The following is a 20483-nucleotide window of genomic DNA, read 5'->3' as shown; positions in this document are numbered from 1 at the left end:
CATTTGCCACAACAAATCTCTTCGCTAGCAAACGCGATGTCTTCTCCAAAACGGCAATGTGTCTCCAGCAATGTTTACTTTTTTGACGTTCTATGGCATCTCCACTTTCCAAGCATATATGACCACATGTAATATTTTGGTAAGTGATGCAAATAGTGAACTATGTAGGGCCAGGATGTAAAATATATGTAGCTGCAGCAATTTCTCTTATCTGATATGGTAAGTAATGGGGCTTAATTTATAGCTCCCTAAGAGTTTGACGAACGGGTCCGTGAACGCGATTCCAGATATATTTACCTCTGAATAAACTGCCTTTATTACACCATATCCACATCCAGTAAACTTGTGATTATCAACACTAACCTCATCGTTGTGGCGGCGGACAGCTAGCCTGTATCCCTCGTCATCCAGTTGAGTGAGTGGCAATGTCTTTTTTCGTTCGTACCAATTTTTGGAAAATCCTCGGGTGTAGGACTTTCCGCCTTTAGTAGAAACCTGTTGAATTATTAAATTTGGTCTGGGAGGTCCTAATTGTTTCGTTGCCAATTTATCTTCATTTGTTCGCCGACAAAAAGGAACTTTTCTTTCAAACAATCCACTCTTTTCTCAGTTACGTTCATGGTTACGTAACGTATGACGTAAGTGCAAGCCCACAGACACCCATTGAGATTGTATTGAAGGCTCTGAAATTTGAAAAAAATAGATTTTACATGGGAGTCTATGACAGAAGTTCTGGGCGATTTTCAATCTGACTGAAATCGCCCCAAAAGGGGGTGGAGCCATTTGAAGCACGACTTTAGCCTGATTCGACATTTAGTGGCAGTGTGGCACTGTGGCAGATCAGACGTATAGATTACAACACTGATAACTACTGTTGCCGTGATATAATTGATTAGAAAAAAAATCCCTTCCTTTTCCCGTTTGGCAGTGCGTCGCCCATATCGCCCTATTGAACAGGCCGTCCCTGCTATTAATGCATTTCATAACTGCCAATGCAACGAAATATTTGTTCATGTCCAAATAATTTTAACTTGGACTAACTACACCTTACTTCCAAATCCGCATGTTTCATAATGTATTTCACCTGCAGTATTTGTCACAACAAAATCATAAGGCTATCTATATTTTTCTGTCCAGTACCGCTCTGTAAAACCTTTATGCGCATGTTGGTCCAGTAGACAAGTCTTGGTCGACAAAAAGAGGAGGAATGGAACGTCGAGAGACAGAGAGAATACGAGCCAACACGCCTACAGCTCGAGAGACAGAGAGAATTCGAGCCAACACGCCTACAGCATTCCCACAATCTCAAACACAACCTCTTCATACACTGACCACAGTACACATGTATGGTGTCTGTAGCCTGAACTCTGTTTACAACTGCATTGTTATCCAATCCTGGCGCTAGACCGGAAAGCCTACTTCAAGGTACCCATATCTGTCATAAAGACCAAAATATGTGTCCAAAATATATCCAATTTAACCTAAATATATGCCACACTCATAGAAAAAAAGGTTATGGATAGAACCAAAAATGTTTCTATGCTTGATTCATATATGGCACCTCGTTCTATAAAGAACCGATATTGGTTCCATATATAACCTTATATGGAACCCAAGGGTTCTATATGGAACACTACAAAAGGGTTCTAAATAGAACCTTTACGGGTGTCATATATGAAGCAAGCAATATAACCCTTTTTGGTTCTATCCAGAACATTTTTTTCTAAGAGTGCATATGAAAATATTACTGAGTGACCAATGTCAAGGCTGAGTGAGGCTATTTACACCGAAATTCAACTCCTGTTTTATATCCTATCCATAGACTATACTATGCATGACATAATGGGAGCCTATACCTAGTACATTAGTACAGAAAGGGAGATATAATGGTCTCTTCTCAAGACTGCTCTTTTCCCATCTCAAGGCTTTTGCGCCAGGCACCCCTAAAAAGAATCAGACAATTGGAAAAGTTAGGTCATTAAATCAAACAAGTACAGTTTTCTTGACGGTTATGTTCATGGGGAATAGTTAGTGTTGAATTGTCATCTACCAAATTCCTTTGTAGCGCTAATTGCAATGGATATCCTCACCGCTTTGGTGACAAGATGTGACAGTTATTTTGCGTCACCCTGTGCCTTATCCAATGCAAACAACATTCGCTGGCGTGTCACGGGCGTCACTCCAATCCCCCTTTACTTAGCAGTATGGGACTGGTTAAACCCTCCCTCTTTCCGGGTTCCGTCATCACCTTCTACGGCTGATCAGTGGAGCTAGTCTATCCTATAAGCGCGCTCACAGCCAACCTGCAAACATTCGCTGACACCTTCACATTTCAGAGCGGGAGGCAATGGCCACGAGGACCGACGCATCCTGGGAAGTTCTTTTTTATTAGGCTACATTTCATTCAAAAGGGAAAAGTGGTGCTTTGGAGCTAATCATCTCTATCAACTGTATAGGCTATAGATTACCTTGACAACCAGTCTCGGTGATTGACAGCAGGACCGATAAGCGAAGGTTTTCGATGCGCTTATTAGAAAAACTTTTAACCGAAGGTTCTTAATTGGTATTATCCGTCATGGTGATTTCGCTATTTAGGCTATTGCAATAATTATTCTTGAAAAATACACATCTTCACCTTGCTGCGGGTTTCCTTTTTATTGTCACTGCGGATTACAATATTCAATTGGATATAAAAGGCATCAACTTAATACACGACCTTCTCTGCGGACTGAGACAGTAGCTGTTTCTTACCTCTCTGTATCTCCAAGACAAGCGCATGTCGATGGCGCAAAGGGTAAGTCTTAGTACACTTGCAATGTGTATTTTCTGAGTTGATCAAACTGAACGCAATTTCCTTTTGGAATACCCATAAGTCTGGACCCTGTATTATATGCGTTGTTCTGTTTTCCATGCATGGAAAATTTGACTAGATTCATGTTCAGTGTCATTCTCATGCATAAAGGCTTGTGTTTGGAGGGGATGTCTGTAGCCTCTCTTATATCCGTGATAGAAGCATGTCAACAGACAGTCCTCGAGTTTCTCTCACTTAACTGTCTTTCTCCATCCAGTACGATGAGCTGGCCCACTATGGTGGTGGGATGGACGGAGTTGGACTCCCGGCGTCCATGTATGGAGACCCGCATGCTCCCCGGCCGCTTCCGCAAGTCCACCACCTGAACCACGGTCCGCCTCCACATCCAACCCAGCACTATGGAGCCCACGCACCCCACAACATCATGCCCAGCAGCATGGGCAGCGCTGTCAACGACGGACTAAAAAGAGACAAAGATCAAATCTATGGGTGTGCATCAGAATTGTCCCATGGCTTACACTGGGTTTTGTTATGTTTTTTATAGCCTACAAATTAAAGTTACAAGTGAAGTATTTAAAAGCATTTAGTCAGAAGTTAGAACCAAATCCTAACTTGACATTCGTGAGTAAATCTATAAATTTAATTCATTTTGCGCAAAAATTCTAGGCCTATTTTACGAGCATATCGCAACTCAAGATTCGGCCCTTACTCTGAGTGGAGACACTTCACTTTTATCAGTCACTGTAGGCTATACAGAAATATAAAACACGGATCAAGTACAATGCAGTCCTCTTAATTTAAAAAAAAATCTAATATTCCTGGAAAGAGGGAACACATATTCATGTTTTGTCTCCATCATGTTGCAGTCACCCGTTATTCCCTCTGCTAGCACTGGTGTTTGAGAAGTGTGAGTTGGCGACCTGCACACCGAGGGAGCCTGGAGTAGCGGGCGGCGATGTCTGCTCCTCAGACTCCTTCAACGAAGACATCGCTGTCTTTGCAAAACAGGTACTTGTGGTTTAAGCCACGTTTTACGTCAGCAAAAATAGGGATACAGATATTATGGATGTGAAGGCTACTGTAAACGTTAAACATGCTTTCCTTAATTTATTTCATGTTTGATTTATGGGTGGATGGATTGATTGACTGATTGCTTGCCTGTTTGATTGATTAGTTGATTGATCGATTGATGGACTGACTGATTGATTGCTGTATGTAGACAATAGACTAATATTATTATTTTTCTTTATAGATACGTACAGAGAAACCGTTATTTTCATCGAATCCGGAGTTGGACAACTTGGTAAGCGAGTTAACCTGCATATCCACTGTTTACGCATCAATTGCGCAGCTGGATAAATAGTGTGATTATGAGCTTGTTTGAGTTCACTTTATTTGAACACAACACGAATATTCAGAACGTTCATTTGAAGGAGCAACAGGAAACGCAGACGAGTCATATAGTCAAAGCCCAATTCTGCTCCTCTGCAGTGGGAAGCTGCGGAGGTCCTTAACTAGGGCAACCCCAAAGCAGGGACTCTAGGAACCATTTCTGTGCTATTGAATCCATTTGAATGAGAAAATACATTGTTTTAAGTCATGAAGTATACTGTTACATATCTCTTCCTTTACTGTATAGGCCCGCAGTGTGCATTCATGCATTTATGGTGTTATTACATAGCATTGCTGTCTGATGAAAACCCCATCTCCGTTTTTGCCAATTTTCACAGCTTTTTACGTGTATTGAAAGCAGTAACTCCCATCAATGTACTCTGAACATATCATGACTCTAAGACCAAGAAAATATATTCAGAATAGCTTCTGAAGTGTTATAATATGCTCATTAATAGGAAAATATGGCGTTTTCTTTTTTGTTTCTTTCCTGAAAAGTTTCTGTTGATGAGATTTTCATCAGACAGCTACGATAGGCTAGTTACTATCCATTTGAGGTAAACATGTCAGCATGAATAAAGCTTAACTCTTATATTTTCCTTTTCCAGATGATCCAAGCTATACAAGTATTACGATTTCATCTTTTGGAATTAGAGAAGGTGAATTATGTTGTTTTATTGTAGACCTATATTTAATGCTTTACTTTGTGCTTTTTTATGTTTTTATATATTTTTTCAAAACGTCCTACAATCACTGATAATCGCACAGTTGTACTCATAACTGCATATTTTACTCTAACACACTAAGCATATAGTTTACTAGGCTACTGCACCGATGTCCTGTATTAAGAGTCCTGCTAACACAAATGTTCATTGAATAGGTGCACGAGCTCTGCGACAACTTCTGCCATCGGTACATCAGTTGTTTGAAAGGCAAAATGCCCATAGACTTGGTCATAGACGACCGAGATGGCTGTAAATCCGACTTCGATGACGTGACAGGATCCTCCACAAATCTAGCAGATCACGTGAGTGGCTCGGCTTTGAAATTAGCCTACATTTACATTTACATTTTTAGTCATTTAGCAGACGCTCTTATCCAGAGCGACTTACAGGAGCAATTAGGGTTAAGTGCCTTGCTCAAGGGCACATCGACAGATTTTTCACCTAGTCGGCTCTGGGATTAGAACCAGCGACCTTTCGGTTACTGGCACAACGCTCTTACCCACTAAGCTACCTGCCGCCTACATATTGGTGCTAATTTTGACAATGGGTCCTAATAACATGGTGTTTGTGATGTACAAAAATATAATTTCAAGACATTTGCGTAATTGTGAGTCAGTTTAATAGATAACAAATGTAATCAACATATTTTTTTAAATAAACAGTACAATTTAATTTGCTGGTATTTCATGTTTTTTGTATTAATAACCTATCAACAAAAAGTAATCTAATGCACATTAGTGTGTGTGCAAAGCTGTGACAGTCAGTCCGTTAATTCATGTGTGTGTGTTCCAATTTTATTATTGTCCTTGTGGTGTGTATGGAAGTTTCATAGAGCTCTCATGTCTTTTTAAAAAGAGGAAGAATAAGAGAGGGAATTATTTATTTGATGGAGTTCTTTCACTTCTTTTGCTCTATTGTATAAATAATCTACTTTATCTGTTTATCAGAGAGGGAGATGGAGAGAATGACAGTTGTATGCACACATGACTGTAAGCCGCTTTGGATAAAAGCATCAGCTAAATGGCATTTGTTATATATTAGAAGAGAATGTGCTTATTAGAAATGTCCTAAATCAATTTTTTATTATTTTCTATTCTTTTCAAAATTGAATTTTGTATGTTTTTTCTTTGAGGTAATAGATTAGTACAGCTGGATGTGTCCTGTTTGGTCTTTCCCGTCTCCTTCCCCTTCTGGTGTTTGATTTTACACTTGAATGCTAAACCAATCAGATTATTATTGTCAGTAAAGAGGGGGGTCTTTGTCAACCCATTTGCCCATAGGGTGCCCCCTACTCTGGCTCTTCCTCTTCCCAATACCCACTCCCCCTGTCACATGTCATTTCAGATGGCATGGTTCCTTAACTCTAGTACTGGAGCAATGGCAGGAACTTTGTGTTGGGGAGATTCCTCATATTAGATTATTGTCCTGTATAGTAGATATTTCGGAAGTAAGCCACAAAAATGGTATTCACTGTCCACATTCACTTCCATTTTTGGATGATATTGCATTTTGTTGATTCGGTGGTTGTAGACACAAACAAACAAGGTTCATTCATCTGACAAGATAGGACATTCTCCTGCTGGTCGTCCTAGGATGCAGTTCACCTTCGTAATATAATAATAATATATGCCATTTAGCAGATGCTTTTATTCCAAAGGGACTTACAGTCATGTGTGCATACATTTTACGTATGGTAGGCCCCGGGAATCAAACCTACAATCCTGGTGACGCAAGCACCATGCTCTACCAACTGAGCCATACAGGACCACTTCATTGTGTATGAGCTGTAGTTCTCTGGGTGTGAGGGCACATACAGAACACACGCAGAATGGTGTATGTGAATGCCAACCACTCTGAATGCTGGGCCTAGTTCATGTTTGAGAAGGACAACAGCTGTTTGTTTACGCTAGCTATGTGTTGGTGAAGGCAACATTAGCCTCCATTTCCAGTCTTTCACATTTGCGTTATTTCAGTAACAATTGTCTGACTTGTGAGACTAAAGGCAACTAGTGTACGTGTGAGAAGTTAATAAAAGTTTAGAACTATGTTCGCTCTACATATTCTATTTCTATAGTGAAGACTAACCCTCACAATGATACAATGCGTGAGGGCAAGAAAGTATATTGGTCTGAGTATGCTTCTCTAAGTGACACACAAGTTATGCCTCTCTTTTGTCATCCCCTGCTCAAATGCAAATTTGAGCTCATATCCCTATTTGAGTCCACAACCCAGCCAATAGCCCAAGAGACAGCACCTTTATATCCATGTTTATATCACAAATTTACAGAATGATAAGACTAATTTGAGTTAAGGGACGACTGGCTTGAAAACTTGCCATTTGAATCAGGTTAACCAGCTAGCTGATACGGCCATTTTTACAATGATTGAAGATCCTATGATTTGAGAAATCGATCCAGATATCATAATTTCTTATTTATCTCATCAACTTATCTGCCTTTATGGATCTCAGTTTTTATGCTACATTTTAAAGAACGATAGACCACACTGTATCAGTAATTAATGTAATCTTAACAGCTGGAGTGTGAGTGAGTAAAGAACCCCCTTCATTTGCTTGATAAACGTGAAAACACATGGCACTTTGAATGGGGCCGCCACACAAACAGCTTTCTAATTACTGTGTGTTGGGATGGAAAAGGGGTCTGCTCGTCGAGCTCGTCGAGAGGCATCATTCACACTGCGCTGCCATTGTTGCCGTGATTATTCTTGTCATTGGCTGAGCTCTTCATCTGAGCGCCATCCGGCAAACAGCTGACGCCAGGAGGCTGAAGAGGTTGCTCTGCTGTTTGGCCCTTAGCTTAAGACTGTCTAAGTACCATGGTCCCTGCCCTTACATGGCCCAATAAATAGGGGTTCGGACAGATTCTGGGCTTCCGAATCAGTCAAGATATCGGACGACAGAGGATAGGGAGGAGTGTTGCTGGAGCTCTGTTGCGGATCGGTTTTGCTCTACAGTATTAGCTGGTTTAGCTGAATATCAGCTATATTGGGTTTTGTTTGTTCTTTTTTGGGGGGCCATCTCAGTTTCAGGGAAAATGGTAACTTAGATTTTTGGGTTATCGATTGTTTGGAACTTGTTCTATTTTCTTATTGAGGTCATGGTCATATTGTTCAATATTGTGCGCTGTGGTATATCGGCTAATAATGAGAAGAGATAAGCGGTGCGTGTGTGTGTCTGGGAGTTACATTGATATTGAGTAATGGCATACTGTTCCACTGCTCTCTAATGTGATCTGTCTCTCTCTCCCTCCTCTCCTGGTGTGTGGCCGGGATGTGGGATATGTTGATGACCCGATGAACCTCTGTGGACCCCAGAACCCGACGTCCTGGAGAGACCTGGATGACGCCCACTCCACGCCCTCTGTGGGCACCCCGGGGCCCTCCAGCGGGGGCCACGTCTCCCAGAGTGGGGACAACAGCAGTGAACTCGGTAAGAGACCAACAGCTTCTCTTTACACTCAACTCCATATCAAAGGTTGACCTCAGTGCTGACCCCATACAAAGGCAATAGTATTTTCTTTGTAGGCTATAGGGCAAACTTAGTCTTTCCAGAGATCCTAATGATAAGCGGTTGTTGCTCTATCCTTATCATTCAGATAAAGTTGATAAGAGGTTGTTGTTGAATCAATAGCTATTTGATTGAGTTGTGATGGTGACTTTGTAGTTTTAGCACTTATCCAGGTCAGGTTATGGAAATAATTCAATAGTTTAATCTGGTCTTTGTTATATGATGGCTTGTCTGATGAGTGTCATTATTGCCAATTACTAGTTTTGCATGATTCTGCCCAGTATTGCTGTAGTGTAGCCTACTTGGGTGTAGCCTACTGTTAATTTGGCCTGGGATTGCTCAGTGGAAGCTATAAGGGTTTTATGACTTGTTTTTGTTTTTCTCTCCTATGGCCACAGTAAAAATAGAATAGACTTTAATTCAACTTACCACCCTCTGCCCATCAGGCATTAATAGCCAGGGCATTGAGCTAAACAATGGGAGGATGCTTTGCAAGACAAGAGCAATTCAGAGGATGAAAGGACAGTCAGAAACACAGATTAAGTCTCTTCCTCCTCTGATTTAATAGTTTCTTCACTTATCCTAACTATCTGAAAACATGTGAAACGAATTATACTTAATATCCATGCCTGCATTATTTGTAATGTAATTGTATACTCTAACACTGAATATCTGACTTGTATGTCAGCAAATAGAGGGGAAGAGGATGGTGTGAATGGCTTTTTCCTTGGTTCCTCGGGAGGGCTTTTTTTAAAACAACAGCGGGGGGACACCCAAGGTCCATGCCTCCCTGCCCTTTTGACCTGGGTAGAGAATGCATATAGGACGGGGGAAGCACAATCCCCCCTGCCGTGGAGCTGGGAAGGACAGAGACACTTTATGTATGGATGAACAAAGAGGAGAAAAAGCCCCGGAATGATCAGAGGCCCAGAGTCACAGTAACTGATGGCAGGATCTGCTGCTGCCGTGCCTACCTGCTGCTCCTTGTGCCCCTCCTAGGGCACCTTTGCCCTTTTTTCATCCCTCGTTTCCATCCCTTGTTTTCATCCCCTTTTCTCATTCAAGAGGATGAGGAAAGCAAACACTTTTAACATAGGAAGGGAACTGGGGGCCAAAGCAGGGCCCTTACGTCAGTAGTGCAGGCCAGGCTAGGAGATTACCGATGCTCTTCAAAGCACCTGCTACTATGAGGGAGCTCCTATTGTCCTAATGGATATTAGTCATGGTTTTCTGAGCCAATGATAAAAGCTTTTAAAGGGTTAACCTACAATCTTAACTAATCGGGGAGCCTCGTGGTTGGTTGCCGTGTGGTTGCCGTGTGGTATCAACCACAGGTATTTGATATGTGGTTGGTTGCTGGTGGTATGGTTATGGCTGTGTGGCTATGTTAGCCATGTGGCTGACCGCTAACCCATGGCTTATACAGTCTTTGGTTGTTTCCTTGTAAGCTGTGTGATATGCAGAGGGGCTTCTCTTTGATAACAACTCCCCCAGGGTGACTCTCTCAGATGGGGCACAGGGGCAGAGCTAAAGAGGCTGAGATATCCTAGGAATGTTTTTTTGGGGAGGGGCTTGGAATGTCCATCACAATGGCAAAAAGAAAAGGAAAGGAACCCAAGGGGAGCTAGCTACAGCAAAGCTCTTGTACAAGAGGGGAATGCAGAGAGGGAAGAAACAGGATGCAGTCAGTGCATCTTTTAGTCTTCTCCGGATTCCACTGAAGATGGAATCCAGTACTGCAATGACACTGCAGGCTAATGTCCCTATAGAAGCTGTCACAAAATGCTCTCACAAATAACAAGGGAGTGAGACATCTAACCCTTATCAATCACCACTCAAAATCAATAGGATATAGGCCTATGGGAGGCACAATTCTAGATCTATCCATGATTTGGGGAGAAAATCCAGCAATTATCAACATCTTCACACTATGGATTCCCCCTGTTTTGGCAAGCTGCCAGACAGCAGCTCCCATTTAGCAGCGTGCATCATGGGTAATAACAGGAGAGGCTGAGAAGTGTCACTGGTGATGGATCAGGTCCCGGTGAGCTCATTAGGCAAGCTGCACTGGGCTCGCATCACTGATGCAGGCCGGGATACAGCAATCAGTTCTGCTAGCTAGTAGCCCACCCTGCACTTTGTCTTATATGGACATGTCATCATGTGGATTCTCTTGCCTCTAGTTGTCCCAGTTTATACCTGACTGTAGGAACACTGGCCTTTGCTGTTGTTGATGAGAGAGAGGGAGGGAGAGAAAGAGAGAGAGGCTGAGACGTGGTGGGTGGGGGTGGAAGTGGAAGCCAGGCAAGGATGGCTCTGTTCTTCATATCTTAGGGTGCTGTTTTCCCTAAAGCGCCCGAGGCGATACTCCAGCCTTCCCTGCGGCAGCAGGCGGCCCCCCTCTATGTTACGCGTGTAGACACTGGGGCAGACAGGGAGGGAGCTGGGCAGGCAGGCAGGCGAAGGGGGCTAGGTCACGGGAGGAGCGTTCCATGGGTACAACTTTGAGAGTAGTGCACCATCACACTGGTTAGATTGGCTGAGTTGCCAGGGAACAGTCAGAAACGATTAGCGTAGCGGAGGATCTGCCTGGAGGCCTTCCCTCTCTGGAGCAGGAAAAAACAGAGGGAGGGGGGCAGGGTGGGACGTTCCTTAGATATAATTAGGCTGTGCTAGTGAGTTCTGTCTGTCCTGTCTTTCTTTCTTGCTTGCTTTCTTTTTGTAATTTGCTTCAGGAACATAATTATTTAAAATGACCAATATTGATTTTGGTCATTTTGATCACCCGCTAAGCCCAAACGTTTAATCATTGATTGGTATAGTTTGTATTGATTATTTCACCACTCAAGGCATGTCTTGAGTGGTGTCTCTCCCAGCCTGAGAGACAGGATATTAACTGTCCAGTCCGAAATGACAGATCTCTTCAACACCATCCTTCAAGTACTCTGCACCCACAACAAACCTCATCATTTCCTTCAGTCATAAGACTGAAAGCTTAGAGAGTAAAACTTGTATAACAATTTGTTATAACATCTACAGATAGAGAAGGTGGGGTATAGAGAACAAAGTGAAGGATCACATAGGAGAGAGACAGTGGCCAAGCAACCTATGCCCTGTCCAGTCCATAGACTACACCATCCGTCAGAACTCCCACCCCCCTCCCCTCCCTCCCCTCACCCCTTGTCCCACCCCACTCAGTCCAACTCATCCTTTTTAATGTCAATATTCATTAGCTGAAATATTTATGCATGAATATGGGCGCATATATAGAATCCCCTTTGATTGATGCATCCCCAAAAACAAAAAGACATGCCAGGGCGAATCTTAAGAAAAGTAGGGTTCCTGTCCCGCCCCAGGGGAGGAGTCTCTCAGATGCATTATTCACATGCCCTCCAGGCAGGCTTTCAAGGCATCTCTGCCCCGAAGGCAAGAAAAATAACTACCACTGTTAAAAGTAAATCATCTCTGCTGATGCACAATTAATGGCGGAGAGGGAGAAGGAGAGACATGGATAGAGTGCCCAGAGAGTGCTGTGATGGGGAGCAAGACTTGATCCGTGTGAAGGTTCCCGCTGAAATCAAACAAGGATGCCATGGTAATAATGCCAGGAAGCGAGAGAGCGGTGGCGTGTGTGTGTGTGTGTGTGTGTGTGTCGCAGTGTGAGTCAGACAATCCAACACAGACAGACTGGAAGGGGGTGTGGAGGGGGTGGGGTGGGGGGTCACTGAACACATGGGGGGGCTTGAGGGGAAATGACCGCAGCCCCCAGCCCCCCAACACCCCCCATCCATCCACCCACACATCCCTAGCCAAATGTTTGATATGTCATTGTCCTCTCATAGCTTAACCATGAGGTTACAACTGTTGTTTTTGTTATTGTTCATTTTTGTCATTCATTATAACCAAATCATTAGTCTATATCAAACGGCGGAGTATATAAATAAATACGCTGCTGGCTGCGCATTGTGTCCGGCAACGGCTCTAACAGTCGTTATTCATGTCAAGTGTACAGCCCGGCTCCCGCAGTCATTACCTCATGTCAAACGTGCAGCTCAGATTGAATTAATAGCTTGGCTTTTTTTTCACTACAGTATACTGTATGAACCTCTCTTCATTATCCAGACACTGTAGCAGTGTGGATGAGGAGATGCAAATGTGAAAGTTGTGGAATATTGTGTTCTAATGCTGTTGCTGTGCCCTAGACCTCTGCTGCCCTTTTAGTGTGTGTTTGTGGCGAAGGGCGGTGATGTGTCGAAATTAAAGCCTTCTCTCTCCTAACGTATCCCTCCACCTCTCTTCTCTACTTTTTCTCTTATCGCAGGAGACGGCCTCGACAACAGCCTCGCGTCACCGGGCACAGGAGACGAGGACGACCAGGACAAGAAGAGGCAGAAGAAGAGGGGCATCTTCCCCAAAGTGGCCACCAATATCATGCGAGCGTGGCTCTTCCAGCACCTTACGGTAAGACAGCAGGCCGAACCTAGCACCAGCTCCAGACATTCTCCTTTAATGCAGTGGTTCTCAACCTTTTTTGGTTATTGTACCCCAATCACATCTTGCTCTGCCCAAAGTACACCATCAAGTGCAAGGTGCAACCGATCATCACTATTATCAATTTAGTCACGAAGCCTATGTTTTGCACACATCTTATGGATCTTGTCAAGTATCCCCTGGGAGTAGGCCAAGTACCCCTAGGGGCAATAGTAATAACGGATGAGAACTGATGTCTTGCATCAAACACTCAATGCGAAACAACACAAGGGCATCGGCCTGTGGCTTTGTAGTCCTTCGCCGAGCAGTTTTCTCTCAGATGTTTTCTTATTAAGAACAGTCATTGAGACAAAGGCACAGAGAGCTGTATAAAAGACAAGTAGCGTATGTTGTCTAACTGTGGCCTCTCCATCATACAACACTTGTTAGGAATGATGCCACTTTACTCAGCGTCTGAACTACGTTTTAGAAAAACGGAATAGGCTACTTTCCCTAGAATGAAAGGACTATCTCACATTCCAACGACTTCCAACCAATCCTCAATGAGGAGAGTTTCACCTATTATCTACGGGCCCAAAAGACACCGTCACTGCCTCTTACTCCTCCGTTTTTCCTACTTTTCTCCTCTTCCCAATCTTAGATGTTTTCATAGCCCCTTATTTGTTTGCTGGGTGAAAAGCGGCCACACAGATGCTGTACAGGCAGCAATGCCTTCCTCTAAAAACCCACCTTTAGATTCCCCAGTTTAAAAAGAAGAGGCAAAGAAGGGCTAATTGAATTATCCCCTCTCTGTTCCCCCTTTTCAGACTAATTGGTTAAGCACAAGTGTTTGTCGTGGCAGGATGTGCCTCGTGAACACTGTGTAAGGGCCCCTCAATGTCTTCTGAATGGTCCTATTGCAACACCCAGGCGATCAAGCATTCATCGGGCTGCGGAGGCTTTACCGTTGAGGCTGGCATCGGAGAAGGGACAGAGGGGGGCTTCTCGGGATAGTCTTAGCCTCTAGCTTTTGTGGCCCCTATTCTGAGGAGGAACAAGATCCTCCTCTACAAAGCTATAGAGAAAGCAGCTGTGGAAGGTTTACATTTAATTCTAGGATTCCTTATTGGCCCATTAGCATGGTCATACAGTAGCTGTTGGTTTCCATGACAGCCATGCTGTTTGAAGACCTCCATCTGCATGCTGATTGAGACAGATCTTTGTGAAGCTCTGTTCTAGACAATGTTAGTTACAACAAACATACATTGCTTTAAGAAATGCAGCTGTAAAAGGGTCCTCTTGTTCAACCATGAGACCCTTTCCTCCACTAGGAGATAAAAGGATTAAGTCCACAGCTCAATGACCGGTTGCCCCAGAGTGATCTGAGTAAAGTCGGTTGTACATTGGAGAGAGGCCCCAATGTGACAACAGTCTGTGGGACATTAGCAAAGTTTTTTTTTTTTGGAAGACAGAGGGGTTCTGCTGGGTTGAGGGAGGAGCACTGAGCCATCCGTCACTAGACTGTCAGCCACCAAGCTGGGAGGTGACCATGACGATCACTTGTGGCAACAGTGGCCTTTGTCACCACCATTTCGGTTTCTGTTTGTGTGCGCTGTGTGGGTGTGCATGTGTGTGTGCATAAATGCTTGCATGTGTGTGCACGCTTGTGTGACTGAGTGTGTGTATGTGTGTGTGTATGTGCCTGAATGGCCTGTTTAAAAATGAAGTGCTTGGAAGCTCATCCTTCACCCGGTGACCACAGGAGGTGGTTGCGGCCCTGACAACGCCAAAATGGGGACGCGCCCCCGACCCTGCACCCTGTACATGGGTCACCTCTGTCTGCCATCTGCCACCCTCCTCCCTCTGTCACACCGCCAGCGGAGAGGCAGGGACAGGGGGACAGGGGCCGGGCCCTTTTCAGGCCCTATTCAGGCCCTAACAAAGGCGGCAATTGTGTCCCTTTGTATCATGTCTGATCATTTGTCAAATAATGTCAAATAATGTCAAACAATACCACACGCGTTGAGCCCAAAGTGTTTGGGGCGGGGGCCAAGCAGTGGTCAGTCTTGGTTGTTCACTTCTGCTATTGCTAACTAGAGAGATAGACTAGTGTGTGTGTATATGTGCCAAGGATCACTGTGGATGGGAGTTGGTCACAGAGCGTGATTACATTTCCTGAGTGACTTCCCTTTAAAGGTAAAGACCCTGGTCTTATGTGCAGGGTGTTTCATTCTAGAAGTGATCATTCTAAATGAATGCAAGCTGGGTGTTCTTTTTTCTACTGAAGCGCAAACGTATCTTTCTGTCCTCTGTTTACCACAGCACCCCTATCCTTCAGAGGAACAGAAGAAGCAGCTAGCACAGGACACAGGCCTCACCATCCTGCAAGTCAACAACTGGTGAGTAGCTAACCCTCAAGTCCCCACACTAACCCTAACCCCTGCGCTTCCTTCTCGCCGCCTTTCTTCCTTTCCTTCTTGCCTCCTCCCAGCACTGGTGCATATGCTCCTATTAACATTTACACTACAGCCATGTTTTAGGAGAAGCAGAGACATTCTAAGCTCAGCTCTTTGGAAATGGAACTAAAATGGTGCTATATCTATCTTCACTGTCTGGGGGACACTCTGAAACTTTAAAGGGGTGGTGTGTGTGTGTGTGTCCCTCCTCCCCACACAATCCGCCAGCCTAATTTTAAATGTATAACATGATGGATTAAAGTATATTTAAGGCCCAGCAACCTTGCCCCTTTGTGGGCGGCATGTAGTTTAGTGTGTAAGAGCGTTGTGCCAGTAACCGAAAGGTTGCTGGTTCTAATCCCCGAGCTGACTAGGTGAAAAATCTGTCGATGTGCCCTTAAGCAAGGCACTTAACCCTAATTGCTCATGTAAGTCGCTCTGGATAAGAGTGTCTGCTAAATGACTAAAATGTAAATGTAGATGGCTTAGCATATTTTGAGAAGGTGGGTGGGGTCCAATCAAACGATCACAGAGGAACAGATACAGGGGGATTTGGGATTTGTCTTCAAGGATACAGTTCTAGTGTGTCATCTAAAAGGCATAATTTTACATGGGGCTTACACAGGGTCAGGTTTGGATTAATTGAGATGACATTGGCTTCTCGCGATTAATCCTCCATCGTCCCAGAATCCATGGTAGGGTCTTCTTTAAGTGTATCAGGTTCTCAATAGACCTAATTACATAGACGTGCACCTCTAATCCCGAGGAGTTAAGAAGTCTAAGGGTTTTTCTCATGGATCTACTTCAATACACTTATCAAAGCAGGCGAATGCTTAGCTTACCTAGCTGTCCGTTCTGTTGGGTAGTGGTACGTCTCCGCCCAAAATTGGCAAAACGTTTAGTCTTATCACATCCCAAGGCTAAAGGGGCTAAACCCAAATCAATAGACTTGGTAAAATACTGTATGTGGCTTTCTCCTAATACCCTAGATCATGTCAATAAAAATAAAACAGATTATAAACCTAATCCCTGAGGACATGAAGGATTGGAATGCTAGTAAAACTGCCGTAGGAAATTGTCACATTCTGTTTGATTGCTGAATGCTTTGATTGTGTAGGATTATCTTAAGTAGACCAGGGAGATAAATGCAAAGGAGATCTTAAAGAAAGAAGCTTTATGTACTGTATATTCCATGTTTGCCAGGACAGTGATTTGAATTTTCTCTCCATTCTCTCTTCCCTTTCGCTCCAGGTTCATCAACGCCAGGAGGAGAATAGTACAGCCTATGATTGACCAGTCTAACAGAACAGGTAAGCCATAACTTCAATTGGTTCATTGATAATAATACGATGATACGATAATGTTGCGCTGTCATATATTTAATTGTACTATACTATATGATTTTTTAAATGTAGATAAGGATTTTTTGAATGCCGCTTTTATTGTTATGGTGTATCTCTTCTGTTTTATGGCCTCTAAACATACTGACCCATAGAAATATAATTATAATCTAGTATTATATCTCTATACTGACCCATTTCTGGTTTATTTTACATCCACAGTGGGCCAGGGGACAGCATACAGCCCTGACGGTCAACCAATGGGAGGCTTTGTACTCGATGGACAGCAGCACATGGGAATTCGACCTGGCGGTAAGCAACCTTTATTCTCACCATGTTATTTGTACCTTTCTACCAATGTAGCCTAGAATCAGTTTTGGTTCTGTTTGTCTATTGATGGGTCAAATATTGCAGTTTTATATGAACCAGTATATATTTCATCATGTAATTGGTTCCGCTCGCTGTCGCTCATTCTGCAGGACCAATGGGTGGCATGGGAATGAATATGGGCATGGATGGACAGTGGCACTACATGTAAACCCTCTCCAACTGAGGTTAGCCTGAAGAAGATGGTGAAGTAAGCACTGCCTTAATCTCTCTCCCCTGCTACATTTGTCACCCACAAGCCCCCCTCTGTCGTTTCTCTATTCCTCTCCATCACTCCCTCTCTCTTTCTCAATCTTTCTCCCTCTCTCCCTCCTCTCCTCTCCTCCTCACCCCTCGCTTCAATAGTTCCCCTATCCCTCTCCGTCACCCCATCTATTTTCATTTTTTTCTTGCTCTCTCCCTCCTCTCCTCTCCTTCTCACCCCCTTCCTCAATCGTTCCTCGATCCTTCTCCATCACTCCATCTCTCTCTCTTTCTCCATTTTTCTCCCCTCTCCATCCTCCTCTCATCTCCTTCTCTGGGCCCAATCTGATTAAGAGTGTGGGGTTCTCGACTCCCTCTGTCCCCCTCCAGCCCTATCAGCTCTCTAGCCCTGCTGACAGTTCACAAATCAAGACGTATCGCCTGCCGGAGGCACTGGAGCTCACCGTATTTTATTTAACACCCACACTCCACTGCTCAATGAGCCACACTATAATGACACTTACCTTGATTAATTGAGCTCTTTATATGTAAATAGGGAGCTCCGCGTTTGCCTCACTTTTCACTGGGTGCCAATTCTGCCAACACAGCCCCTTTCCCTTCCCGACAATCCCCAGATTTTGCTAATGAAGTCCAAAGAGCATGATGGTGATTGCAGCGACGGCGCATCGCCTACATTTTAAATACAGCCCACATAGACATCTTATGTACTCAAGCTGAATAAATGCTGGCGATATAAATTTGAGACTATTTCATCCAATCATTTCTCATTGAATGATCATTGACCGGTTACTGTAATGGCGTAATACAGGAGGCTGTTCTCCTCCCCTAATTTAATCTGTGGCGAGACCATATGCTGATTGTGATGGCAGTAAATTTACCCAAGGCTCCATGTGGGGTTGTTTTGCAGTAATATGTGGTTATCCCATGCATGATGGAGTCAGAGCCATAACAGTTATCTAGGGATCCCTTAAGAATTACACCACTGAACCAGCACTGTCCCAATGTATGAATATGCTGTAAGGCCTATATATGTCTCTGTCATGTGTGGCTTTGTCTTTAACTTATAAGATGTAGGTTCCATATTTGGAGACTGTCAGAGACTGACCCAGGCTTCTTCTTTGTGTGACAGGCCTCCATGGTTTGCTCAGGGAAAATTCCATCCTGCCGAGTGGTCCAATGAGAGCGTGACTCTGCCCCAGTCACACCTGTACCCATCATCAGACCACACCCACCTCACCACCCCACTGGAGCACAGAGGACCACACCTACCCTGGGACAACCCACACCTGTACAGACCGCGCCCACATTGACCTTTACTAACTAACCCCATGCCTGGAGGACCCCGCCCACATTGACCTTTACTAACTAACCCCATGCCTGGAGGACCCCGCCCACATTGACCTTTACTAACTAACCCCATGCCTGGAGGAAGACCAGGATCTAGGAATAAACATCAACATTTACAGACTACAACAATCTTCCAAAACAAAAAAAGACTTCTGAATGAACAACAGAAGCTAAAATGACCTCAACAACATTTTGACACATTTTAGTTTTCTTTTTTAAATTATTTATTTATTTTTCTACAATGGTGGACCATCGGGACAAGAACTTTTAAGTCTTTGCCTGAGATATATTGTCACAATTGTACATACACACAGCCTGCACACACACACACACACACACACACACACACACTAACACATATTCTCACACACACACACACACTTCATCCTATGAACACACCATGTGAAAACAACCACTGTGGAATATCTAAAAGGATGATGAAGACTAAGACTTTTAATAACTGTTGTGGTGTATAGACTTGTGCTTTTTCATTTGAGTGTTCTGTCCATGTTTGTGCTTTGTGATCACTAGTTTATAGAGTGAGAGTTTATCACTGATCCCACCTTTATGTGCTGTGGAAGAGAGAGGGGTTGACTCGGAGTCTGCAGCTCCATCCAGCTCCCAACAAAAAACCAAGCCCTCTTTTTATAAGACTGACTCCATACTGGTAAGGTAGATCCTGGACTGACTTCAATTTAGATCATATTCAAATAGTTTTATAGCACACAGGAAGAAGGGAAAGGTTTCAACACTAAAAATACAAATAAAAACTCATTTTAAAACTTGACCTCTTTTTTCAGCACATATTCCCTTTCATCTCAGAAATAAATAACCTTTTGGGAAGAAAAAGAAGAGCTATAGCTTGAGTTAACAATATTTTGTACAAAATATAATACGATATTGTGACATAATTAATTTGGATAACATTAAGAAGTTGATGCATTTTTTGGTTTGCTGTTTGGTCGTTATTTGCACATTTGCTATCTGTATCTATGGTAAACATTTATGATATACCGCATAACTTTGTAAATTAAAAAGGTTTTCGTAATAACACACAACAATTCGTTTTCACACGAGGTCACGTTACAGTTTTGGTCGATATGGGACGAAATTGCTGTCGCTGTTTTCTTATTCGATTGAGGCTGACAGGAATGATGGATGACCTAGGACTACCGGTATTCGAAATACAGGGAGATACGCTGAATACCAAAACCACACTCTTTTGTTTTTATCAAGACACATTTTAAAAAGAGCAGTAGGATTATGCAATAAAAAGAAGTGGAAGCCTCGAGAAAAATGTCATATTTTCAAATCATTTCGTATGATATCACTCCCCCGACAAAAAGGAAAAAATATATTTGAAGATGGGTCTTGTAACCTAGCCTAAAAAAAACGTCGATAGAGATAAATTCGTTGGTATATGGTTTTATTATGAGACTTTTTGATATTGCTGTATTTTTCAAGGATGTATTCGTTTGTCTAGTTTGCTGTCTGTATTGCAGGGTGTGAGTTGGACTGAGAAAAAAAATGCTGTGGGCAACTTGGAGGATCATTTATCAATGTCAGCCATGAACGATATTGTGTGCTGTATTGATGAGAAGAATTACATTAGTGCGAGATGAGAGACTCATGGGCCAATGGTAAATGTGCAATTATGAGTTAGGCATACGAGTTAGGCCTATTCATTTTTATTCATCAAAGCATTTTAAGTTGGAAAAATTGTCTATTGATAGGCTATGACTTATAAACATTAGGCTATACGTTTTATATATTATTATTATTATATTATTACTAGACATATTATTATTGTTATTATTATTATTA

The 20483-nt window shown here is 43.1% G+C and overlaps 1 protein-coding gene across 2 annotated transcripts; it reads left to right on the top strand.

Annotated features, from left to right (window-relative positions):
* Positions 1–3074: 3074 nt before the first annotated feature.
* On the top strand, positions 3075–17259 carry LOC311108500 (homeobox protein Meis2-like; the record flags this gene model as incomplete). 2 transcript variants are annotated; one of them, XM_084151133.1, is made up of 11 exons in its annotated part: positions 3075–3301; positions 3679–3820; positions 4065–4115; positions 4813–4863; positions 5085–5231; positions 8263–8377; positions 12777–12916; positions 15248–15324; positions 16633–16691; positions 16944–17033; positions 17201–17259. In XM_084151133.1, exons 1-11 carry the CDS (start codon positions 3099–3101, stop codon positions 17257–17259), a joined length of 1134 nt encoding a protein of 377 aa, XP_084007259.1. In that variant the 5' UTR covers positions 3075–3098. The 2 variants fall into 2 exon arrangements, with proteins under 2 accessions (XP_084007259.1, XP_084007258.1); XM_084151132.1 differs by having other exon boundaries at positions 16896–17033.
* Positions 17260–20483: the final 3224 nt, after the last annotated feature.

This window comes from Coregonus lavaretus (assembly GCF_964263955.1).
Source record: "Coregonus lavaretus genome assembly, chromosome: 33".
NCBI classification, from domain to species: Eukaryota; Metazoa; Chordata; class Actinopteri; order Salmoniformes; family Salmonidae; genus Coregonus; species Coregonus lavaretus.
This window is presented reverse-complemented; position numbering and strand designations above follow the sequence as displayed.